The 26,713-nt window shown below is 41.4% G+C and overlaps 1 protein-coding gene and 1 pseudogene across 1 annotated transcript in view; both read left to right on the forward strand.

Annotated features, from left to right (window-relative positions):
* Nucleotides 1-26,713, forward strand: part of SORCS1 (sortilin related VPS10 domain containing receptor 1) — a 340,603-nt gene that overhangs the window by 254,944 nt on the left and 58,946 nt on the right. Inside the window, 5 exon segments of the mRNA XM_033149720.1 lie at nucleotides 1,493-1,557; nucleotides 7,766-7,884; nucleotides 10,413-10,502; nucleotides 17,984-18,163; nucleotides 24,818-24,964. Of these exon segments, the coding sequence (XP_033005611.1) occupies nucleotides 1,493-1,557; nucleotides 7,766-7,884; nucleotides 10,413-10,502; nucleotides 17,984-18,163; nucleotides 24,818-24,964 (601 nt within the window).
* On the forward strand, nucleotides 4,223-4,621 carry LOC117047021 (annotated as a pseudogene).

The raw sequence follows: 26,713 nt of genomic DNA on the forward strand, positions 1-26,713 counted from the left end.
CTATCTATCTATCTATCTATCTATCTATCTAGTAGTGCCTGTGTCCTGGACTTGTTTTCATATAAGTTGAATAGGTATCTTTTTTTATTTATTTTGCAAACAGAATTGCATTCATAGTGACGAGGTAGACTTCCAGCGCAAGTACTGACAATAGTAATTCAAAAGCTTCAGGGTTTCTTCCCCCAGAACACCTAATTTAGTTTGGCTTTGGCAAATATATACTACTGTCAACGTTAATCATTTTTTATTCACTTAAATCTAGTAAGAAATAATGATCAATATTTGTTCTTCCACATGAATTGCTGCTGGTGGGTTAGGGTCTTCCAGACGTATTTGTTGAACAAAATTAAGTAATTGAAGGGATCAAGTATTTTCTTTTAACCACAATTTAGATTTTGCTAAATTACCTATGAACTTCAGAAATGAATCTGTCTTCTCTACTAAAAAATAAAACGTCTTGGAAAATTCAGAGCCTCCTTGCCCAGTTTAAATCATGGTTTTTATCCAAGAATTTAGTCGCTGGTGACATTTTCAACAGGTCTTTCTTACCTATGAAAAAGAAGGAAAGAAAGAGAGTTCCCTGGGAGGAGGGATTGATCGTTAAACCACTCCCAGAACTGTAGATCTCTGAGGGGAATAGTTGTTTCCTAACAACTCTCAGCTCCTAGAATTCTTGAGGTGCGATGGCTGTTTAAATAGGTATCATAGTGCTTCACCTGTATGGTGTGAATGTGGCCCTATAATGTTCAGAACTAAGATTGACACAATGAAATCAAAGCAGAGGTTAAGGGTGTCTCCAAATTGTCAGTAGCTTGTGGAAGCGATTCAAGCACATAAGAGAACTTTATGGTCACAGCAACACCATACATTTAAAGCACTCTTATACCACTTTAACGATCATGGCTTTTCCCAAGGAAACCTCAGAAATGTAGTTTCCCTGGTACAAAACTGTACAAGCCTCTGCCCACCCGACGATGTTGGACTCCAGCCGGCATGGCCAATAGTCAGGGATGATGGGAGTTGTAGTCTAGCAACTTCTGGAAGTCCCCCACCACCACCACAACAGATGCTGCTCCCTAGCACTTGGATTCAGCTCATTTAGCATCCAGAGATGAGCCATAAATAATATGTGACATTGTGCAAATGGCCACAAAGCTTCTTTTAGAGAATTGCCTAAAAGCAGATCTATAAGAACCCATTTAAATGTATCTAACAAAGCATATTTTTTCCCTATTCGCATATTATGCTGAGCGTATTACATTTTGGTATTGCTGATCCTATGAGCAAATAAGTATATTTTATTTTCTAGTTGTTCCTGAATGTCACACTCATTTCATAAGAGAAATAATAACTGCCTTAAAATTAATGGGGAATTTGCTTTCTAAACAAATTATAAAATATTTCTCATTAAACATTCAAGACACAATGGTTTATAAAATGTTCCATATAACTCAGCATACAAATACTATAGTTTTAATTTCTCCTTTTCCAGGTCTAGGATGGGTACTGCTAAAGAGCCAGACATAGTCCATTTGGAATCAAAGACAGTGGATGGCCGTAAGTTCTTTTGCTTCTTCATAGTCATTTTATTGCAAGTGTAAATACTTGGTCATGGAAAGAGCATCCAGATCTAGGATATCATCAGAGAGATCTAGCAGCAGCTGCACATTACTGTCTGGTTTGGTGCTGCGGAAGCCATTTTCAAGTAGGTTGCAATTCATAAGGATATTCTGCAGCTAAATACAGTTTATACAGAAATAGAAAAGATTTGTAAGTCGTGTAGGATCTGCAAGAGGAAAGCATAAAAATGAAACAACAAGCATAAAATGTTTTTCTTCTTATGGCCTGCTTCATTTGATCAGCCCTTTCTAGGGATGCTGTGGAAGTGTTTAATATTTGAAGTTTGAATCTTGGCTTCTTTCCTCCACAAAATGGCTCACAAACTTTGGAATCATTTCAGAATGATTGCATTCCCTTCTCTCTACAGTTGTCCCTGAGCTAGGGAGAGAAACACAGAGAAGTTTCAGTGGGTTTTGCTTCTGAAAGTCCTTCTTTTCCATTTCTGCCATCTTCTTGAATGCCTGCAAACTGCATACCAGTATGTTTTAGTGATTTTAATGTTCGATATTATTATTGTTCTTTTTATGTATTTTATATGTAGCCGCAACATTTTCACACCAGACTGGGATTGTTTTGATAACCAGCTGCCAATAAATGAAACAAACAAATTAACAAACATGCCATTGAACTCAGCCAGAATATACTAGCTTTTACTCAGGATCAGGCTGCTACTCAGATTTTGGAGGTTCTGTACTCTCTCACCTATGGATATCTTCTAAGTAAAAGGCAGAATCCCAAGAAATTATCACTGTATATCCAGAGGACAGAACTGAGGTAGATGGGAAGGAACATAATTAAGACTGATTGTACTGTGTGCAATCATATACAGTAGAATAATCAATATATTATGCTTTGTTGTATTTGTATTTTGTTGTATGCAAGCCTGTGTTTCTTGTGGTGAAGGGTGGTGTAAAAATACCTTAACAGATAAATTCCATTTTGACAAAGTTGCAGTGGAAGGCTCAGTGAGCAATTACAGAGAATAAAATTAGGACACATTACACCAAATAGTTAATAAGTATATCCAGTTCAGCTTTAAAAAGAAGTGGGGTAAATAGTTTATGTAGCATATATTTATGGCATCCAGCATCAGTTTAAATAACATTCAGCATTAATTGCTGCAATGTATAAATTTAATCCCACCATTAACACTTTTGCAAAGTCCTGAAGGGCTTTTGATCAACTGTACACTTGGAAAGTAAATAACTAAAATCCATATTTGTATTTAATAGTTTCTCTTGAAGTTTGAAAGCCCATTTTAACTAAAAGTAAATAAATGAGTGTGGAAGTAGTGTCAATTTCTGCATTTTCCATTGGATGCCTCTCATGTGAAGCTTATCTCAGGCTTTCATTTTGTATCCCATGGGTATCACAGTGAGCTTGCAGTAAGCTTAAAACTGTACCAGAAAAGAGTTTTATAAGGGAAGAATGAAGGGGGAGTTTTGCCTCTTTGAGGTCACCCCAAATACAGATGCCTTGGGGGTTAATATGGTGGAGTCTTCGCCACTAAATTCCTAGAGTGAAGATAACAGACAGTAAATTGTTTAAATTGTGGGCTACCGTATCATTAATTTAAATGTCTGATATTCAGCATCTTAAATAATTAAAATCAACCTTCCCAAACTCAGCACATGCTGAGAATGGATTTTTGTTTACTTCCAAGGTGAACACGCAGAAATGTGATTCCTAGCATTCATCCTGACTCTGAGCACTGGATTGGTATTATGGTTCGTCTTTGTTCATCACAGCCCATGTATTTGAAATATGTTTTAGGAGGCTCTATCAACACGATCTGTCCCTGAGCTAATAAACCTTTCCAAAAAGAAAAGAGTCAGTGAGACTCTTGGTGATGGATCTGAACTCTAGGTCCCCTGGACTAGTAAAGCATGAGAGGTTATTCTGGGCAAATGCCACTCAAATGTCTCAGGCTTATCACTGATGCTCTCTGCATATCTCTACTCCACAAACCCACTCTGAACCTGTGAGTTGTACTTATTTATATAGTGAATGCCTTTTATGAAATGAAGCTAAGTCTTAGCCCAGAACATAGTAGAATGGATTTTGTTTTTTAAAAAATTAATGGTTGGGCCCCACTACCAACGTGCTCATCCTGTACAAGCAAAAGTAGGGCATGTGGTTTGGGGTGGAACCTGAGGGAAGCTGCTTAAAACAGATGAGGTCACGGCCCTCAAAACAGTGAGAGAGGTCCTTGACCACATCTGATTGTGCTGTCAATACAAGGCACCTCTGATGTGCCATATTTTGATGTGTTTTATGATATCCTTTGAATGAAGCTTTTACACATATTAGGAACTTGGGAATCATATACTGCGTACATATCATATTAAGGTAAGGATCATCTGCTAAAGATTCTTTGTTCCTTATGTATATATATCATCAAAGAGGTAGATCACCAGGTACATCAAATGTGCCTTTATAACCAGCCTACACATAGCCTTTACTGGCCACTATGGTAAAGGCACATATTTAGATTGACTGTGTGAGTCATAATTGCTGTAATTGCTCTTTGTGTGCGCATACGTGGCTCGGCGAGGCTTTCGTTTCCTGACTCACCGCTGTTCCCCGGGCCTTGCACGCTTCGGCCAGGAATAAGTCAGTCAAGAAGGCTCCGCGGCGGCCATGGCATTTAAAGATACTGGGAAAGCACCTGTAGAACAGGAGGTAGCAATGTGAAGTCTCTTGAAAAAGTCTATGCAGATCTGATCAGAGGTGCTAAGGAAAAGAAAAGTGAAAGGACCTGTCCGCATGCCCACCAAGACTCTGTGAATCACTACAAGGAAAACACCATGTGGTGAAGGTTCCAAGACCTGGGATCGTTTCCAGATGCGCATTCACAAGCATCTCATTGACTTGCACAGTCCTTCGGAGATTGTCAAGCAGATAACTTCTATCAGTATTGAGCCTGGAGTAGAAGTTGAGGTTACTATTGCTGATGCCTAAATGATTGTCATCTGCTTCAATAAAAGTTAATATCAACTTTAAAAAAATTAAATAAATAAAATTGCTGTAATTAAACACATGTCCAGATTTGCTTCAATCAGTTTATTCTTTAAGTATTCACCAATGGGAGGTGATTACTCCAGCTCCAAAGTTTGACTGAATTTGGGAGAGAGAAGTTTCCCATCCACCACAATCCAGCACAAATAACTTGAAAGTAAATTTCACCAAATCAGTGGGTATGTACCACATTGCTTGTGTTAAAACATCCTCTTTCTAGGTGGTTAGAAAAACAAAGGGATGAACAGCTAGCTATTCTGTCCATACAGACCAGAGCCAGTGTGGCAATTCTTAATCTCTTTTTGCTAGTCGAGATCTGGTATATTTCCAGTGTTACTGTAACAATTGAAACAGCAGCTGTTGTTGGGTATATGAGTGCTGAAAATGAGAAGCATAACATCCCAATTACTAGTGGGAGGCAGAACATCTGTGCCAGAAAAGGAATGAAATTAATTCCAAAGCTCAGCAATGGGATATATTAATTGACATGAATTAACTGTAAGTGATGAGGTGCTTCCTGTGTAACTGGGTAAATAAAAAGTCCTCATGGATTGCATACCAAGAGAGTACCTGTTGTTGAATTGTGTCTCAATGAACACTACTACCCTAGCACAAGAGGAAATAATTATTGAAAAAGAGCTATCAAAATGCAATATATAAAAATAATGTATGAGACAGACACATTTGATTTCATGGTCACTATGTATTCAGACAGCCAGGAACCAGGGCAGCTTGAGGCTCCCATCAACATATTCACTTGATATATATGCATAGCAAGGTGTGTGTGTTTATTTCCCACATTCAGTTAATATAGCGGCTTTATTATAATATAATATAATATAATATAATATAATATAATATAATATAATATAAATATACCATTCCTTGGTTTGAAACCAACAAATGGAAATTTGGGGAAGGGGGGGATGCTAGAAATACAGTGGAATAGAGTGTTTTTATTCCCAAAATGTCATGCCATGATCCATCTCTTAACGTGGGAAAGAGTTCAGTGAACTGAGGCTATGAATGAATCTGTCATTTGTAGTTTCTCCCAGTTTCTCATTTTTCCAATCTTAAATTCAGTTTTGCCCACTTTGAGTTCACATTTTCCCTAATACACATTATTGTATGTTATTTTACTTCATATACATGTATTGGAAAGCAATTTTGCCCAACGTGATGCATTTTTATATGTTAGTTTCACTAATACACGTGTTTTTAGGCACATGGTTCTCTTATAAATGCTCTTTTATATATGTTATATGGCTAGGGAACTGCATCACAAATTTCAGAGAAGTGCGAATTTCAAATGTTTGTTGCGTTTTGTTTTACAGACTGTTTGGGGAAGCTCAAATTAAATACGTTTGCATTCATATGCAAACCAAACTAAAACTTTGTTTCCATCCCTGAGGCCCTAATGAGTTATCGCTATTAATTTTTATACACAAAGGGAGCTAAACATTGTGGTTTAGAATGCTACTTTGTCCCTGTGGTGATTATGCAGTTTTCAAGGGAGAAAATAATGAAGCAGAGGGACTTATTGTTTACATAATCAGCTGCCCATTGTTGCAGGGGGGAAAGACAGTGTTTTCAAAACTCATTTCCTCTTCCGTTTTCTTTCCCGTTACCATTTTATTTCCTTCAAGTAAACGTAGATTGCCATCAAGATACAGCACTCAGGAATTCACTGTGATGTTCTAACTATATGTGTGTTGCTGTATTCCCTTGCTCAGTCATTCATGTTCCTCACTGTTGATATTGGATATGACTGTGCTAATTCTTTCCTTTCAAGTACTTGTAGTTGCACATGTTTTCTTTATGGGACTGTATATTCTGAAAGAGGCTTGAGGGCCTTGTATGTATTTCCTAAGTGAGTCCTGTGTTCCTTGAAACTATTTTTAGATACCCTTTAAAACAATTTAATAAAAGTTCCTAGCTGTTTTCTTTTGCCAACTAAGCCAGAAGTAGTAGGAATGGGGAAATGTGGACATTCTGAAAAATAAGGTTCAATCTTTTGCAGACTTAAAGTATGGTATTAGCAACAGGTGCTGTACTCATTTTTCACTCATCTGTAGGGTAGACACTTTCATGCTACTAAAAAAGAGAAATGCACACCCTTGGGGTAAAAAAGGCAGGACAAGAAAGGACATTGCCTTGCATAATATTTGCACATGCTCATGGCTATGTGCATGTGTGTGTGTAGATAGATGCAGATTTAGAAATAATGGCTATACTTTAAATAGAAATGCTACACAGTACATAGTGAGGAAGACTTGAACAGGTGACCTCTGTGACTTCAGGTGCTAACTGTCTAAGACCACATTTTAGGATTTTTTAAATTTTTAAACTGCACTTGAGCCAGCCGTCCCTTGAAATAGAGGGTGCCTGCTAGTCACCCTACTCAGTTGCTTCCTGCAGTATGGAAGAGTAGAGGACAACTGTGTCGGCTTAATTCTATAAAGGGGTTGCATGTACACTGGAAGAACATGCATCCACTTTCAAAGTCATCCACACAAGAGTACCTACTTTTCTACTTTTCTTTGCCATGGAGAAAAGCACTGGAAATGTTGGGCCTAAATCAGCCTATCATGGCCGCTAGTTGCTCCACCACATACCTTCATTCCCTACCAAACCCTTAGAGTTGGCTTGACAAGGAAGGAAAACCTCCAGAACCATGCTTATAGAATTTTAAGGTGAATTTGGACTTCCCTGCCTTGGCAAAACAACTTAGTAATTTTGATGAAAACTAGAATGAGTTCAGTGACTGTGAAATATCTTTAGAGTAGGGAAAGGCTGCAGGGAGAACAATTATAGAGATTCCAGTTTCCTGCACAGGCTGTTCTGACCAGTTTTTCCCCCCTTTTCTTTTTCCGATATCTCTTCCATGTCTAGCAAAGTCACCCTGGCTATCCAGGCTTTCCATCACCACCAGTTAGAAGTAGGCTAACAGTTGCAAGTGAGGAGGGAGCAATTCTTTCCTTTACTTCTATTTTGTGAACTATGTTGACTAATCCTAGTTAAGGGCATCAATTTATTACAAGGATGAAGGCATATTTGAAGCGTATTTCATTGTAAGGTTGAGAGTATTCAGCCGCTGAAGACATTGTTGTTGTTTTTGTGATTTCAGATGCACAGTACATCACCTGCAGGATGCAGAACTGCTCCGAAGCTATAAGAAGTAAACCTTTTCCAGGATACATTGACTCTGACTCCCTCATTGTCCAGGATGATTATGTGTTTGTTCAGGTTTGAACAGCTTTTCCACTGATTGATTGCAAATCATTTGTCCTCCTTCCTTGAATTTTAATCTCCCTTCCCTCACACTTGCAACAAAACAGATTGCACGAATGCTCCATTTCAGTGCATCGAAGCCAAGCATTGGTCCCATCGGGATGCTAATTGTTTCCTTCTGCCTCTACCTCAAGCACCTTATCAACACGGGGGTCATGAGGGGTTTTGCCTGGAGTGTGCACAATGTGTACCGCAATAATCTTCCTTGCCAATCAGCCAACCTCATATTTTATTCCAAGAGCATCCTTCCATCTCACCAGGTTTTTAAGTTTGTATGCCAGATTCTGATATCACAATTGCAACAGAACAATCAAGTTTTTTTTCTATTAGTTAGAGCTAGGAGTGTAAGGGGTAAGGGAGAGAGATGGAAGGGGAGTACTTGAGAGGAGTAATCAGGCATGATTGTCATGCATGGGCTATGATTATTGCGAAAAGGATGAAGATGAGATATATTCAGCTGAGCTGTGTTCCAGGTGAAAGCCAGAGAATATATCTGAACAGTTTCAGGTTTCATTATCCTCCTGCTGCTGTCCATTTCATAACAAAGAGAAAGGAAATAAAGCGCAAGCAGAGTGGAGATGTGCTATAAATTATCTGGCTTTCAACTATTTCATGAGGTTCCGAGGTCTCTGATTTCTGACCTGGGATTATACTGGGAGTCTTGGCTGTATTGCCGTACTGTCTTACTCATCTCTCCCAGCTATAAGGGTAAGCAGAATTTGAACTAGAATTTGACGCTCCCATAGCACCTGCCCACCCAAAGGAGAACTTTTGCCAGCCCTCCTGTATAGTAAAAGAGCACATATACATTGCCTTGCTTTTTTCTTCCACGACAAATTTACCAAGTGGCATCCATTGTTACCCATACTGTTAAAAGTGTAAATTTCATTGCCTGTTACATAGTCAAACAAAAGTACACATTGCATTGCATTGCATAGTTAAGTCTATTGTGTGGTTTATAAAGGCCAAACTGTTAAGCTTAGACTATGCTGATATTCAGTGCTTTTTCTAGAAAAATAGCACTCACAATGAAGTTGTTACAGCAAGTGTCACACTTTTTAACAACAAAAAGAGGTGCAGATACTGTGTACCCCTTAGTACCCCTGGGGGAACCCACTGCTGATACTATTTAATATGGCAGTCATCACCCTTGTTGTTAATGTATGATAATAACCATTCATTTTTACTCATGTTACTCAGTGTAAGCTACTGCAGGTCACTTTTGTTTTGTCCTAAACCAATTTTGAGGGACACGGGTGGCGCTGTGGGTTAAAACACAGAGCCTAGGGTTTGCCGATCAGAAGGTTGGTGGTTCGAATCCCTGCGATGGGGTGAGCTCCTGTTGCTCGGTCCCTGCTCCTGCCCACCTAGCAGTTCGCAAGCACATCAAAGTGTAAGTAGATAAATAGATACTGCTCCAGCGGGAAGGTAAACGGCGTTTCCGTGCGCTGCTCTGGTTCACCAGAAGCGGCTTAGTCATGCTGGCCACATGACCTGGAAAGCGGTATGCCGGCTCCCTTGGCCAGAAAAGCAAGATGAGCGCCGCAACCCCAGAATCGTCCGCGACTGGACCTAACGGTCAGGGGTCCCTTTATCTTTACCTTTAAACCAATTTTGAGGGGGCAGTCTGTTTCATTGGCTTAGTTGCAGCTAGCTTTCCTTTGTAGTTTAGAAAAAAATCAGTTTCATTCATTCCACGTGTTGAAAACAAAGATTGCCTTGAAACATGTAACAATAAGTGTTAAGCACTCTGCAAAATTCAGAGCACTTAGGTACACTTTCAATCTGGCCTTGGGTTTGAAGGGGGCGGGGAGTTTTCCGAAAGTTGACACAAACATAAAAGGTTGTGTCATTATACTCTCAAGTTCTGATTGTTAGAAACTAAGAACAACTAGGGAGCCAGTGTAGTATAGTGGTTAAGAGCGGTAGACTCGTAATCTGGTGAACTGGGTTCGCGTCTCCACTCCTCCACATGCAGCTGCTGGGTGACCTTGGGCTAGTCACACTTCTCTGAAGTCTCTCAGCCCCACTCACCTCACAGAGTGTTTGTTGTGGGGAAGGAAGGGAAAGGAGAATGTTAGCTGCTTTGAGACTCCTTAGGGTAGTGATAAAGCGGGATATCAAATTCAAACTATTCTTCAACTACCACTGACACGAGGATTACAAATGCTGCATGCTCAAATGAGGATTCAGAAGGCTGCTTCTAGGCACTTATATTTGCAGCTTTTCCTGTGCCCTTTTGTCTTTCTGTACAAGCAATCTGAATAGGTTAGGCCACTTAACGCTGTCAGTTTTCACTGCTGACAATCTGAATGATGCCTATTTTGTCTCCTGCTGTAACTGCAGTCCCATTTTTGAGCTGTCACTGCCGCAATTGCATTCCCCTTTCCAGCTTGCCTATTATTTTCTCCCTGCCTTTGAAAAAACGAAACAGTGATGATAATAACCTTGATAATAAAAGAAAACTATGTTATACGTTGCAGCTGACATCAGGAGGCCGGCCTCATTACTACGTGTCCTATCGGAGAAATGCATTTGCGCAGATGAGGCTTCCTAAGTATGCTTTGCCAAAGGTAAACTCTTATGCCCAGGATATTCATGCATGTGCTTTCAGTTCACGGTTGGACCAGCAGACTAGCGTTACTGCTTTTCAGCAGCAACTTCAGAATTGGTTTAATTTGCACGCAGACCTGATTCCTACTAAAGAAAATATCCAAGTAGGGGGGGAAACAACCCCATCCATTAAGGTCAATATTACAGCTAGCCAAGGACATCCATTCAAAATGCAGATTGACTTTTGAGTTGGTGGAAATTACTAATTAGTGTTTCATTTTAATCATTACTGACATCTGTGGTTTTCTCTTAAAATCTTTTTCCCTTTTCTTTGTGCCAGTAGCTCCCACATTTTGCTTTATTAATGTAACTTAATGGAGATTAAAGAACAAAGCGCCTTTGTGTGTTGGCTTCACATCTTCCCTAATTAAGAACAATGAAGCAGTGGAACCTAAAAGGATATCACTGCCTTCTGGAGCTAAAACTTGTAGAAAGCCCATGTAAAATATGTCAGTCAGGAGGAAGCAAATTTCACTTAGAACTTGATTTTAAACCACTACACAATAAAAACTCGAGGGACAGGGAAATTATTGTTAAGGACTGCTGTCCTTCATACAAACCAATTTGTTCCATTATGTCACAAGTTGGAAATATGGCCTATGAAATTCCTTTGCCAGCTTTTCAGTATGCAATGGTTCATGGTCTCTTTGTTCAGGAAATGACACTGAGACATCTCCCTATGGAAATTTCAGCACCCTTGGCTCTCACTTTTATTTATTTGTTTATTTTTAAAATTTGACTTCTTACCTTCCCTTCACCATAAGGCTTGGGAACACCAGGTTTCAAATATGCAAAAAATGCTGGTGAATATTCAGGAGGACTTTAAAATAATAATAATAATAATAATAATAATAATAATAATGATGATGATTATGATTATGATTATGTAAATTGGTGTGGAAATGTGGAGAACTGAACTTAAGAAGAGTGCTGAGGTTGGGGTGGGGACTGAGAGAAACCAAAATTGACAGATTCACCCATCCCGGCTAACTATACAGGCAACTATATTTGTGGAGAACAGGCAGAGAAGTTGGAAGTAGCAATGAACACCTTTCCTGTATATGTTGAAAGTGTGTTCCTTCTTAAGGATTCCCCTTGGCTTTCTATCTGGATTCATGTTTTTAGGATTTATCCTGTTATTGGACAGAGCATATATATTAGCTTCTCCCATTCCTTGTAGAATTTGCTCATATTAAATAGTTCCCAAGCAGCTTCCTCTGATTTCAGATGTCAGTTGTCTTAACAAGCCCCAAGAGGCCTTCCTGTCACCCAGCACAAGACGCAGATGTTGTTGAATCCACCGACAGGGTGATATTTAAGGCAACAAGGTGCTTCATTACAATCTCACAATATCTTCAAAGGGTGAACATCTAAATCTGTATGCACAGAGCTACAGTGGTAAAGGCATGTTGAGGATGCTGTTATCAAAGCAGGTGGCTGCCTTTATTAAAAATGAACAAAGCGCAGCACAGTCAAAAGGAAATGAAACAAGCAAGGTCCTTTATGACTAGAGAGACTTTAATCTCTTTCAGCTCAATTACTCTGCCCAAATAAAATCAATGGCGTGTAAAGCTTTTCTTAGAGACCACAGTAGCTTGTGGAATTTTGGTACCCAGACAAAGTGGCTTGATCACTAGATTCCGCACCTTGATGTTTCTGCTGCTTTGGGTGAAAATAAATGGTAAAATCATGTGCTTCTGATGCAGTGATAGAATGATTCATATTAAACATAGAAGAGACCAGCAAATTTCATAGAAGAGGGACAGTTTATAAATTTGGTGCAGCTGTAGATGGCTTTGCACTATTGTTACTCTTTTTGTACTAGTGATTTTGAATCAGTTGTGATCAGCATAATGACTGGTATATTTTGTTTCCAGCATATTGCTTTGTGAGTGTTTATATCGCCTCCACAAACACTGTGCCTACTGGACAAAGCACGTATCTGGAATTTCTCTAGGGACATAGATCAGACAAAGTAATTTACTATCAGACTATTGTTGTGGCAAATAATACAAATGGCCCAGGCATAATTCAACCAAACATTAAAAGATAGAACAAAATTAATCCAGCAGGTCTGTACGTGGACCTACTCTAGTGGTCCATCATTACAAACAGTCAACTGTGTTATTTGCAAACTGTCTCTGACATTGTCTACCTGCAGCATTTTGTTAAGGCTGCTTTATAATTATGCTTCCATCACCAAGTATGCATAATTATATTGAATTTTAGAGATACAAAATGAGTGGATGGAAAATAGATTGATGGAAGATATAAGGTATTTAGGTCAACTCCAAGCTCTAAGTTATGTCTGGGATGAAACTCTTCCCATAAACTTTGATGGACGTTAATAGGCGCAAAAGTGTTTGCCAGTGATTACAATGCCTTGGGCATGGAACTTTCCTTTGCCAGGGTCTGGGCTGGCCCAATTTTATGGATATGTGTTGTTGATTTTTTTCATTAGAAACTGGGGCTGGGAGGATAGCATCTGAATATTCTTACCGTAATGAATAGGTGCCTCTCTTATGATCTGTGTTAACCAGCAGGAGTTTTCCTGATGGGGCAGAGCTGCAGCGTCCTGCCACTTACCAGGAGGCATGAGTCTGCGGTGAGGACCGGCTGTGCAGACACACAATGAAGCCCAATCCGGCACTCTCACCCGTGCCTTTGCACAGTCCAGACCTCGCTGCCACCTCTTCCCTCCTCCATCCAATGAGCAGCAGCAACACTGCTCTCTGGAGGCTATTGCTGTGGCTCTGCCCCACCAGGCCAGCAACGTCTGATCTTAAGTGTGGCCAGTTTACCCTGCTACTTTCTTGTGTCCTGAGTGCTAAGTCTCAATTTAGTCCACTGCCCCAGACAGAAAGCAGATTCTAGGAGTATTGGACAGACCCTTAAAAAGGTTGTGAGACTCATCCTCTAGATAAGATAAGCCTTTGCTCTTTGCTCTCTGCTCATCTCCTCTCCTTCTCCTTTCCTCTGCTTTTGTTTCCCTTCCCATTTCTTATAGTACTGTACTTCTTAGATTAGTCTTTTTGTTCATTGTGAAGTGCTTTGGGGTTCTTTAAGGCACTTAGTAGATTGTTGCTGTTGCTGTTCTTTATGGCTGGTTATAAGGCAATGAGCCTGCCTCTTTTCCCAGTGCTTATATAACATTCGGCACTCCAGCCTGGTGAAAGGAAGATTAACTAACCTATGGAATCTATTATTCTCTTCTTCTTCTTCTACATAGAGAGAGATATATCTTATGCACATTGATTAAGCATACTTATTAGTGTAGTGTGTGAAATGTTTGCACCCTCACAAGCTATTTCTTAGGAAAAGGGATGTCCAGCTTTTCTAATCTCAGAGAAGCCTTCCACATCTGTCCAGCTGCTGTGAAACTCCTACGTGTTTCAGAGGGCTGTAGAATGCCATCAGATTGTACTGGGTGGTCAACAGTGTGGTCAACATTCCCCCAAGGCTACAAATTTTAGGCGGGGGGGGGTAATTGTAGACAGGTAATTTGTCCATCATTACCTTTCATACTGTGAATTCATGAACACCTCAAAACTGCAGTTTAAAACAGAAAATGTAGGCGTTCATCTACAACTGATAAGAAAAATTGTATTTCATTGATAGGTTGGTTTTTTTAAAGGATAGAAGTGATGCATGATTCTGTGCATTGTTTACAGAGCCACCAACCAGATATAATTGCTCTACCTCTGTAGCAATGTGATGAATTGAGATTGAGTACATTCTAAAGGAATCTACCATGATATACAATTTCACTCCTAATACCTGTCTTTCTCTACTGTCATTCAAGCATGTTTATCCTTGTTGGGTAGTTCTGCAATTTCAGTCTCCAGCCATCTCAGTCCCCATCTCATCTGTCTGACCTTTGCTATCCCTCCAGATCGTTTTTATAGTCCCGTGTTCTGTGATGGTGGAAAGACTCTGTGCTCCTCATTCATTTTTAATCATTGAGCTAGCAGGTCAACAGGACCTAACACTCTATAGAGCTGGTAGGGAAACCCACCAATGCACACTATAAATTAGCTGACAGCATCTTCAATCAAGATAACAAATCAGATATTGCATTTATGCCACTAAATCTACCAAAAGGCCAAGATCCCCTGGTCAGCTGAGAAAAGGGCACTTGCAGCATCTTGGCAATTCCGAAATCATTGACCTTTAGCCCTTTGCATTCACCCAAACAAAGTCATGTGCATAATGCCGTTCTTTCCCTGTAAAGACATAAGGTAGAAAGGCCAGAAAGATGGACTGCATCTTAATGCTGGCTATCCTGCAGTGATACAGACTGGGGAATTCTGAAGGCTGGTGTTTTGATGCTTTTGTAGGCAGATGTATGGGAAAGGTGTCACGGCCAGTGTCAGGGGGCATTCACTAATTGGAAGACAGCATTCCCCCCTGTTCTTTCTAAAGGCAAGAGGTGTCTTTATTTCCCATGGAAAGGGGGGTGGTGGTACAACTTCCCTCTGCATCCCCCTGTATTTAGCTTCTCTTTGTCAGCAGGAAGATTGTTTCATGGTATGATTTACCCAGTAGAAATAACGGGCGAATTACTGTGTCTGACACAAAGAAGAAGGGACGCATTATGTGGTGCATCTGAGTGGTATTTGTTGCACACGACAAGTTTGCTGACAATTCCTCAGTCTGGCAATATATAGGCTGAATAAAGAAGGGAGGGGGGAATGGCGGGGGGTGGAGAACCACAATGTTAACTCAAAGCAACCAAGAATACAAAATATCTCTTGTCTGAATACAGAGTGGAAGAAGCCGCCTGGTTATCTGCAAGTTATGAATACTGAACTGGCATACCTATGAGGCTCTCTCCTTGTGCATTTGTCATTCCGGTCTCCAAACCCTGTGTTAGCAGATGGCTATTTTAAAAATGTCAGGTTGGCTATTCCTAAACCAGGCAATGGCATCTGATCAGTCCAAGCTGGAATTTGAATGGCAGGCTGCCAATGAAATCTGGATAATGGAGGCAAAAGTCTAGAAGGAGATTTCTAACAAGAGGCACCTGCTTAATAGCTGTGCCCTCTGGCCACAAAGCTCTGCACCGTTAATCCTAAAGTTGGGAGGACTGACTGGGTTTAACCAATTGCAGTATCCGATAGAAGTTTGGATGCCAGTAAATGTAGATAAAGAGCTTTGTGGCAACTAGTTCAATGATGCAAGTCTTCTTTTCTCTTTTTCCCTTAATTGTTCCATGGAAAGATTTTTATTTCTGGATTTTTAATCATCATTTATTTCTAATGTTTTAGCTGCTAGAAAAATATGTTAAGGTCATCTGTGTTAAAAATGCAGATATGTATTAATTAGACACCGAGGACAGGCGTGTATGTCTTGGAACAGCAAAATGCTACCATGGCATTAGTTTTGGGGGCTTTACTGCAAAAATCTTTATGAGGTACAACTGTAGAAGAAATTAAAGACATTGCTTTGCAAGTATCAGCATAACCAATAGGGGACTGAAGCAGCACAACAGTTGATCTGATCTGCACATTTTATTTTAACAGCAAATGCCATATATATTTTTAAAAGAGCTTAGAAAGCCAGACATTTAAAGAATTCTCAAGTACATATAATATGCTGTTTTACCCTGCTGGATTTACAGATTTCACCATTACTTGGTCATGTGCAACCCAATCCTGTACATGCTTACTCATAAGGAAGCCTAATTGTGTCCAATCTGCAAGTGGATGCTAGAATGCAACCTCATTGTTGGAATCATCATCATGCCTACTGTTTTAATTCACCTGACATGGCGCACAGATCCCCTTTCCCTACATATCAATAGTAATATTAATAGTAATAGTAATAGTAATTTATTATTTATACCCCGCCCATCTAGCTGGGCTTCCCCAGCCACTCTGGGCTGCTTCCAACAAAATATTAAAATACAATAGTCTAGGTTTTAGTATGGTATATTACAGGGATAACCGCATGATTACTTGACTGCCTATGTAGCATGGCTTAAACTGTGGGCCAGGGACCACCAGCCAGGCCTCAGTGTTGCAGCCTTCCCCCTGGTAGTGCAGTAGCCTTTAGGTTTAACTGACTCTAGAGGCAGCAGCTCCCCACACATGCACACTACATAGGCATGCCTAGGAGCAGGAGTTAGTTAGCAAGTGAAGCTATAGCATGCAAAGTTGGGCGACGGGAAAGGAAAGGAAAGAGCAGATATGAGCAATGTGGCTGGCTTAGTGTGAGGCAAGAGAGAGAAGGGCAAGGAGGGAAGCAAAAGGGTTGCATAGACTGAGGGAGAGGAAAAGCAGAAGCCCTTGGGACTGCTGTAGAGTCTTCTGGCTCCTCCATGTCACACGCGTGCATCCCTACCTGCTCATCCTTTCTTTCTGCTCACTCTCCTGCTGAGGCATGAAGCTTCTCTTCCCTCCACTGATGCAGAACAACTGGTGGGGACATTGCAGGAAATACAATTGGGGAGGGGTGGAGATACAAAGTCAATATTTTTAAAGTTGTATTAATAATCTCAGAACAGAGAAGAAGGTTGTAAAAGAGGGAAGCCATTTTAGGAAGAAATGGATGTAAAAGGCACCGAGAGGAGGGATGGAGGAAATTGGCAGTTTGGAGGTGGGGCTAGGTTTGAATTTATATATGAAAAGAAAATGTGAACTGGGGAAAGGGAAATGATATTAGTAATAATACTGTGACAGGCATGCAAGTGTAGGGTGCCTAATTTTTGACGACTTCTACCCTCTAGATCCTCTGAATCATCAAATTCTGCCTAAACTGGGGAGGGTGAGTTTCTCCAGAAACAATGCATCCTATTAAATCTCCAGAAACAATGCATCCTATTAACTTGAGGAAAGCTGAAGTATATAACTTGTCTCCACTGGGAAATCACTGTGGCAAAGAATTTAGCAATTTCCCAAAGACCAATTAGGTTCCATCAAGAGAAAATAATGTTAGTAACCACCTGCTGGTTATGGCAGTTGCCACCTCCATGTGCCTCCATGTTGTTGCTGACTCTGCTCCTGCGCCACCGTTTTGTGAGTGAACCAGCTCGCAAAAGGACCCTGGACATAGAAAGTTTGAGAATCCCTGGCCTATGGCATTTCCTTTACCATAATGCACAGTGGTTGCTAATTGTAGAATTTTCTCACACTGTTGAAGGACAGAAAGGAATTAATATTCTACGTTTCTTTTAATACACTCCATTGCTACTGTACAATACCACCACCAGTGTAAATGTTCACTTGATGTGCCCTCAATTCATTATTACTGTGCATATATCTGAAGAAGAGAGAATGTGTAAAATATGCATGTGCACATGCAAGTAGATTGACTTTGGTTTCTGATTAGACTTCATAATGAATCTCTGCCTTCCTCCAAGAGGCTTACCCTGCCTTGCCCTTGGAGCAGAGACAAGTGAGATGCCCGACAATGATGCTTCTCTCTGTGCTTTCTCCCCCAGGACATGCACGTCATCAGCACTGATGAGAATCAGGTGTTTGCTGCAGTCCAAGAATGGAACCAGAACGATACGTATAATCTCTACATCTCTGATACCCGGGGGGTCTACTTCACCCTGGCTTTGGAAAATGTCAAGAGCAGCCGAGACCTGGAGGGCAATGTGATGATAGACCTCTATGAGGTATGTGATGATAGGGCACATTGTCACCTCTAGTTTATGCACACACAAAAATCCCCTACTAAGGCTGGGATGCCCTGTGTAGCTGGACGTTTCTGTGAGTGCAGAATGTTTTCTCTTTCTGACAAGGGTTGGGCAAATCACGTTGCACAAGGGCCACATTCATCTCCACTCATAACTACCTTTCCCAGTGAAGAGGTGCTAAAGAGAAGCAGCATCCTGAGTTTCACCAAGACTTGAAGGTGCACGGTCACAGCTAGGTTCAGAGATCTCTCTGGCATAGATTCTAAAAAGGAATGGAGACAAGTTTCTGTCTGGGCTGAAGAAGAATTCTGACTTCTGCAGGCATCTTTGGAGTTGGAGAAGGCTTGGAAAAGAGCAGCATGGAACATACTTTTAGAGGATTGCAGAAAGCTTAACGAAGTGGAGCTGTCCCTTGAGCAGAACACTGAACAAAATGGGGACTGAGAAGTACACAGCTATAGGAATGAGACTCCCTGGTAGGCATTAGCTCCAATACAAAGGGTGATTTTGTTAAGGATGGGGCTGGATAGAAGAAGATCACTAAATGACATTGGGTGGTATCTAGAAAAATAGTTTAGCTGGATATTGCCCAAAGAGTGATCTGCCAGAAGATTTCACAATGTAATTTTCCCACTAGAAAGAAGACAGGAAGACACAAGGGGTCTCTGGACAATCAGAACTCGCAGTCAGGTGACTGAAATGCCCCTTATGAGGAAATGTGAAAATATTTACCAAGAAACATAAATATGGACTCAGTCCAATTACCCATGGGAAAATGCTTGCAAGAGGCTGCATCCATTACTGACCTGAGTTAATGAAAGCTAAATAAGGGTGCCTGCTTGCATTATATAGGATAGAAATTATAAGGACTGATTAAGCTGGAACTTTCATAATCATAATTGTGCAAATTGGGTATTGCAAGAAATATCCCCCTGCATAGCAGTGACTGTGGAGAGAATATTTGGTGGGAATGATAGAAACTTCCCCTGAGAGAAGTATACTTAACTTGAACTGCTGTATCTCCCTCTGATTACCTGCAGTAGTGCTACACTCATTGCTCTGAGCAAATCAAAAATAACCTCATAGTCCCAGGGCATGTACAGAATTCCAGTTGAACTGAGCTTCTCACTCTCCTTTCTAGACAATAGCCTTGGACTTCTGTATTCTCCCACATAAACTATCCTTTATGTGGACAGCCAGTCTGTATAATAGAGTAAGTTCCACCTAGCAGTCAGGAATGTTCAGTTGCTGAGAGCTTGCACTCAGGAACTGCATCAAGAATCCAAAGAAAATGTAGCTTTAAAGCAAGGGTCAGGAAACTTTTTCAGCAGGGGGCCGGTCCACTATCCTTAGATCTTGTGGGGGGCCAGGCTATATTTTGAAAAATAAAATAAGATAAATGAACGAATTCCTATGCCCCACAAATAACCCAGAGATGCATTTTAAATAAAAGGACACATTCTACTTATGTAAAAACACCAGGCAGGCCCCATAAATAACCCAGAGATGTATTTGAAATGACACATTCTACTCATGTAAAAACATGCTGATTCTCGGACCGTCCATGGGCCAGATTTAGAAGGCGATTGAGCTGCATCCGGCCCCCGGGCCTTAGTTTGGGGACCCCTGCTTTAAAGGGTACACTATCTTCAACTGTTACCATTTTTAAACACGTTTGTCTTAGGAGTGAGACTGTGGGCAAACGTTTTGCAAAAAATTGAGTAAAACCACCAGGCGCTGGACAAAATTGTGCAAGGTTTCCGTCTGACCATCCCTGTTCTATAGAAAAATGTGGTACAGACCAAAAAGCAGAATCCCTGTGCTGTCTACCTCAATGTGAAATTCGATAGTTGGATTGACTTTGACTTTTGCACGTGACTTAGAACATCTTTTACAGGTAAGCACCTTGACACAACCATCCTGAATGGGCAATGTTTAAAAGCAGACAAAACTAGGAAGGAATAGTCATGTCATTTCCTGATCACACTGGGGATGATTTCTTTCTTTCTCTCCCCCCCCCCACCCCAGAAAAAAACCTATTAATTCCCCCACCCCAAGCTTTGGCAGGCTGTTGAAAAGGCTGTTGCTTCCTATTACCATCAGGCTGAGGAGTGGTTTCACTGCATTATGTAAAAGTGTCCTACATCCCAAGAGGGGGAAGGAGGAGGGATCGAATGAAAAGCTTCTGTATTATTAGGCTGACAGTTCATAGCAGTCTGGATTGAAATTGATGTGATCAGACTGGTCATGTCGTATCTGCTGATTGCCTAGATAGAAAGAATATTGGCTGACACCAAGGCTGGCACAAAGCGTTCCCTTCAATCTGATTGTTCTGGCTGGGGATGAGCTGAAAGCCATCCAGTGCAAGTCTCCCAACAGGATTGCAATGAATGATGAGTGCTTAGAGGTAAATGAAGATAAAGAAGAGATAGCCGGGGGGGGGGGATCCATGGATGGATTAGAAAGATGTAGAAAATAGAGGGGGGAAATCAGAGGCTGCATGGGTGGGGAAAGGTGGTGACAGTTCTAAAAATGCTCATGGGTATTGTCCTCAGCCAGCCTTCCCCAACCTCTAATTACAATACATTTACTGTGGAAATGGATTGTTCTGATTTTTTTTTTAAAAAAAGACAATTCCTGGCCATAAGCTTACAACGTGAAAGACACAACACAAATGCAATGGAAAGCAGGAAGCATCAAAGTCAGCCTTAAATGCATTTAGGACCTTTCTACCATTTATAGTGATGCAGTTTCCAGGTGTTTTTTTGTTGTTGTTGTTGTTTTGGCATGCTGCCACACAGTGTTGTCATTATTCAGCTGGCATACCAGAATAACATGCTCCAAACCCCACAAAGTAATGAAACTTCTGTGAAAGATCCAGAACAGAAGTTTGTGCAGGAACCATCCTGGTTTCCATGCGAAGGGGTTGGTGAGTGTGGTTTGGGAGATGGCTGTTTTGTGCCACTTCCCTCTGACCTGTGTGAGCTCCCGGTCGTGTGAGATGAATTCAATGAAGAGATATAACAGACAGAGCACTGCCTGTGACGGCAATTCCTAGCTGTTGGAAAAATTTCATCTTGACTACCATAGTTTGCCATCGTTCCTTTTCTAATCTCCTCTACTTCTACAAGATTAGAATTCTGGAATAAAAAAGGTAAAGGTAAAAGACCCCTGACAGTTAAGTCCAGTCGCGAACGACTCTGGGGTTGCGGCGCTCATCTCGCTTTACTGGTTGAGGGAGCCGGCATTTGTCCGCAGACAGTTTTCCCAGGTCATGTGGCCAGCATGACTAAGCCGCTTCTGGAGAAACCAGAGCAGCACACGGAAACACCATTTACCTTCCCGCCGGAGCGGTACCTATTTATCTACTTGCACTTTGATGTGCTTTCGAACTGCTAGGTTGGCAGGAGCTGGCGCCGAGCAATGGGAGCTCACCCCATCATGGGGATTCGAACCACCAACCTTCCGATTGGCAAGCCCTAGACTCAGTGGTTTAGACCACAGTGCCACCTGCGTCCCCTAGAATTCTGGAATACTTGGCATTAAATAAATAAAAACTACAAAAGGGCTAATCCATGCACATGCTTATAACTCCAACAATTTACTGGCTTGAGGGACACGGGGGGGGGTGTATACAGGGTGTGACTAAAGCCACAGAATTTTTCTCCTTTTGGGTTCAACCTATCATTAGTCTGCAAAGGAATGCTTTGCACTAACTCTCCAATAATAGCAACATGTGACCAAAGATGCAGACAATCAGCTACAAATCCTTTAAAACATCAGGTCAAAAACAACAACTGTACGACTATAAATGGTGCATGTGGGAAGGCCTTTACTAAGGAGTTGTACCTTCTTCCAAGTGAACAAGATAAGATTGCAGTGCATCTGTGCACTAACATTGTGGGAAAGCACTTTCCAAGGTGGCTTGTGGTTTCTCACTCCGAGAAAAGATTTATGATTAGCATCATAAAAGATGGAGTCACCAAAATTCAGAACATTTTTCTACCTGATATATAAAATGCTGTTTAGTCTTTCATGACTAGCATCTCCCGCAGAGAGAAGCATGAGAGCAAAGCGCAATTGTATCAAAATAACAGGAAAGAAAGTTACAAACTGAGTTTGGGCAGGGGTTGCAGCACAGTAATTTTATCCTCCTTTGGAGTACTTTCCCTTTCAAACTCACACCCTACTAGACATGCACACATTAGAAATTTCCCCAAGATTTCAGCATACAGTTTGAAAATGAACCTTGGCTTCACTGGGGCTTGTGGGAGACTCAGTTACTGCGCTTTAGCTTCCATTCATCGCGGTGAAAGCAACTTGGAGGAAGGTTGAAGAAATCAAGTCTGGTTAATGTAACCCCTCCTTATAAGTCATTCCGCAAAGACCAGCAATTTGCACAAGTTATGGCAAAGTTCAGAAGTACATAAGGGAGCTTCCTTATACCAAATCAGGCCATTGGTCCATCTGGCTCAGTAATGTCTACACAGATTGGCAGTGGCGTTCCAGGATTTCAAGCAGTGGTCTCCCTTAGTTCTACCTGGAGATGCTGGGAACTGAACCCAGAACCTTCTGGATGCACAGGACATGCCCTGCCATTGAGCCGTGCCCCATCTCTTTTGGCGTTTCCTGATACTCATGTGTTACGAGTTCCTTTGGAGGGCAATAAACAAGGCGCCACACCACCATAATGTGATGTACTAGTTTCAACCACATATTGTATTCCTACTGCTTAAAAAATGTCCCCAGACTCTTGCTACCATATCTGCCATTGTTCAGGACATGCACACAGATTGCATGTTCATAAATTATAACATGGGGGGGGGGTCCCACCTCCTGCCTCTACGCTGCCTGCCTCATGTGTTAAGAAAGAAACTGCCCTCATTCAGCTTCTATTTGTGTTTCTTCTTCAGATCGTCATTAACAACCTAAGTTAAAATGCAAGTAACTTTTCCTGCTGCTACAATACTTTGTAGCTGGGTGCCAATTAAATAATAACAGCAGAGAAGAAAAAGGCCCCTTGGGTGACATTATGTATCAGTTCTTGTACTCCCCTGCCAAGGGAGCAGTTCGTGTTGCAGGAACCAAAAACACTCTGCTGAAAGACAAAAGTTTTACCCCTCCCCTCTCATCCTCCTGCAAACCTAGCAATTGGCACAGTGACAGGTTGTCTGTCATGCTGCTGTAGATATTGTGCTATTGATTTCAGCACATAGGGAAAGCTAGACCTGTTTGACAAAGCAAAGCTGTTTCTCATGTTGCTTCTTGCATCCCATTCAGTTTTATTTAGAGCTGAACAAATTGCCCTTTTCAAATTCGTAAACCATCTTTGTGTCTCTTCCGAAGGCCTTGAACTTGCTTTTCTTTCCATTTCATTAATTTGAAGTTTAGACCTAAGGGAGCTGCTTGATGACGTGACTGCTTCCTCAGGGGAAGAAAAAAAAAAACACATGAGAGAGCAGGAACAACATGTGTTTCTGGCCAATGGCTTCACCGAATTGTTGAATAATGGAGCTGGAAGGGAACTTGCAGGTCTTCTAACTCAACCTCCTCCACAGTGCACAATCTGCAATGCAGGAAGCAACTACCGTACACCCTTGGATGCTGTGGGTAGCTTTAAAGGAGGATCAGACTGTGGAAGATAAGTCTATCAAAGGCTTGGTGGTGAAAAGTTCTGAGGCAATATGCTTCCATCGCTGGGGAATGGAAGGCTATCTCCATGCCCTTTTCTGGGCTTCCTAGAAGCATCTGAATGGCCATATCACAAAACAATATTGTGGTAATCTGATCCAGCAAGGCAGCTCTTAGCAATGTTCAACCACTGCCCACCCCCACCCCAAAATTATACACATTTTGAAATTTTTAATCTTCATTAAAATCACTTGGGTCCCCCCCCCCCCAAAATCCAGGAACCTCCATATTTGCTTTGGCTTCTTCTCCAGTTGCAACTGTAAGAGGGAGCTAATCACACACACACCAACCAACTACTGTGTCTTATATGATACAACCAAAAGTCTCCAGTGACTTAGCTAAGTTAAGGAAGTTCATAGGAGACAAATTGCCCAGCTCCTTCCTCCTGCAGCCACATGTGTGCACTAAACAAGCTAAGTTTGCCTCCTGAAGGATGTGACATGAGGTACAAGGCTGCTGGGTGGGGAAATTGTTTCATGAAGTTCCTTAACATCGCTTACCATAGGACTCAAAGTATTAACACTTTGGACCGTTTCCACTTTTGCTGGCAACCCCCTGTACCCCATCCGGAAAGGAATTTGCCCTCCAGATAGGCACAAGGGGGTGCAGGAGTCAGAAGGAAATGGGAAACTTTCATTACTTGGGATTCATTAAGTTAACTTACCATAATATCCAGACCATTGTGTTCCCATCTTTGTTTCATGACTTTTCATTGCCAAAACCCTCCCTTACAGTGTCTGAACTTTGAATCCACAGTGGTGTTTTATGTTATTCCTTTTCTAGCCTGTGGTTTATAAGGCGGCCTTTGATGCATTTTTCACCTAAGAGTCTGCTGTATACTCAGGCTATACACCATATCCCAAAGCTGGATTTGACAGGTAACAATGCATGCACAATCTGTGTCAAATTTATCTGTTTTTCAGCCATGCCAATTTTTCCTAGGTAGCAGGGATAAAGGGAATGTTCTTGGCTAACAAGAAGATTGACAACCAAGTGAAAACTTTCATCACCTACAATAAAGGAAGAGACTGGCACTTGCTACAGGCCCCAGACACAGATCTGAGAGGAAACTCGGTTCATTGCCTCCTGGTAAGTGAAGGTTTGTGGGGACAATGGGACGGGGGGGGGTGGCTTTTTGTGACAACAGAACGACATGATCCATTAAAAATAAATGCATCTTCCTCCAGAGTTGCCTCTTCCTCAGTAGTACATACTATGTGAAAACTCCATTATGGAGGTTTCTAGCATTTCTGGAATGAGAATCAAGCTGTTGTTGTATTTAAGGGGGGAGCATGTGTATGACTGAACCTTTTCCCAGATGCATTCAGTTTTGGCAATACAGGATGGACTTTGTGCTAAGTCAGAACACGAGATGGCAAGAGCGGGTTCTTTGTTGGTGCAAATGGGAGACAAATTGGATATTTGTATGATTAGATATCCTAGGGTGACCCTGGTGCGAATAATAATACCAGATAATGATATGGAAATCTACACAATAACTTGTGGTAAAATGTGTGACTTCTTGTCTCATAATCTGAGTCTCTCTAAAAAGGATATGTAGGACCTTTGTTTAAAATGGAAATAAATAACTGGAAGTCCATGAAAGTTCATGAAAGGCTGTATACCCATTTCCCTTATCTCCAGTCACACGCACCTCACTAACTCATTTCAGCAGACCAACCTAATTAGCACCTCTTGGACTGTCCCAGTGCCCTGCTATCAATCCACTAGTGAAGATGCACTATCAGAGCAATTCTGTATGGTGACGAGTTCAGACATTTTCTCCTAACCCCCAAAAGGACAAGGAAACCCACCTGGACTCATGCACTTTAAGCAGCTCACAACAATCTGGGACCTGAGCAAGTGCCATAGCATTGCATATGTACTCTAGGCAGATGTTTGAAGTTATTGCATAAAGGGCAGAATGCCTAGCTCATTCTTGATTATATATGTAAAGATTAGTATCAGGAAAATGAAGCTGAATTGTGTAGAAATGTGTCAGCCTTGCAAGACTTCTCTCCCCACATCTACTTTTCATTTCTCCTAAAGTTTCTTGGCTAGTCTGCGCTTCTTTGCTCCTCACCCGATCAGGATTTGTCTGCCATCTTGTGGTCCTCAAGGGTACTTAAGAAGGAGAGGGTAGAACTTTTCCTCCAACATATACATACAAAGGGTCATCATATTGCATGGAAGTCCGTCAAACTGGCAGGTGTAAGAGATTCAGAGAAGACCGCAAAGATAGGGCAGAGAAATTCCCACAGGCCTCAGAGAGGAGGAAGGCGAGCAAAACACGCCAGCAAAAGTTCAGCTTGTGCTGCGCCCATCAAAGGAAAGTAGGGGAGAGTTGCGTCACACTTCTACCCTGTAAAATACAGCAGCAATCTTAAACAGCCCAATATGAAAGTATTAAAAGGAGAGAGACTGAGGAGGCAGTTACCTCAACTGGCTTGCAGTGCTGAGTAAATTACTTCAATTTTCTCATGGTTTAAACATGCCAGGGAAGTGGTGTTGTGTATGAGTTTGGTTTTTAGAGATGTGTTTCCCTGCTAGCCCTTCAGAATAGATAACATTATCCAGGCACATAAGCCTTCATGCCTTTTTGCAGATGCTCTCCAGCCCACAGAGTTTGCTGCTTTGCAACATCCCCAGTTGGATTGCTACAATGTGTGACCCTTACAAGGCTGTCAGTTACTGTTACGGTGTTTGGTATATTGTTCTTGCGTAGTGACAGACCCATTCATTTGATTCTGCTCTGCTTGCTTGCTTGCTTCCCCCCTCCCCCCCCTCGGCCTCTCCCTTTTGTGTTGCCTTTTGTGACATCAACAAGAGACTGTGCCC

Source organism: Lacerta agilis, chromosome 5 (assembly GCF_009819535.1).
Source record: "Lacerta agilis isolate rLacAgi1 chromosome 5, rLacAgi1.pri, whole genome shotgun sequence".
Lineage (NCBI taxonomy): Eukaryota > Metazoa > Chordata > Lepidosauria > Squamata > Lacertidae > Lacerta > Lacerta agilis.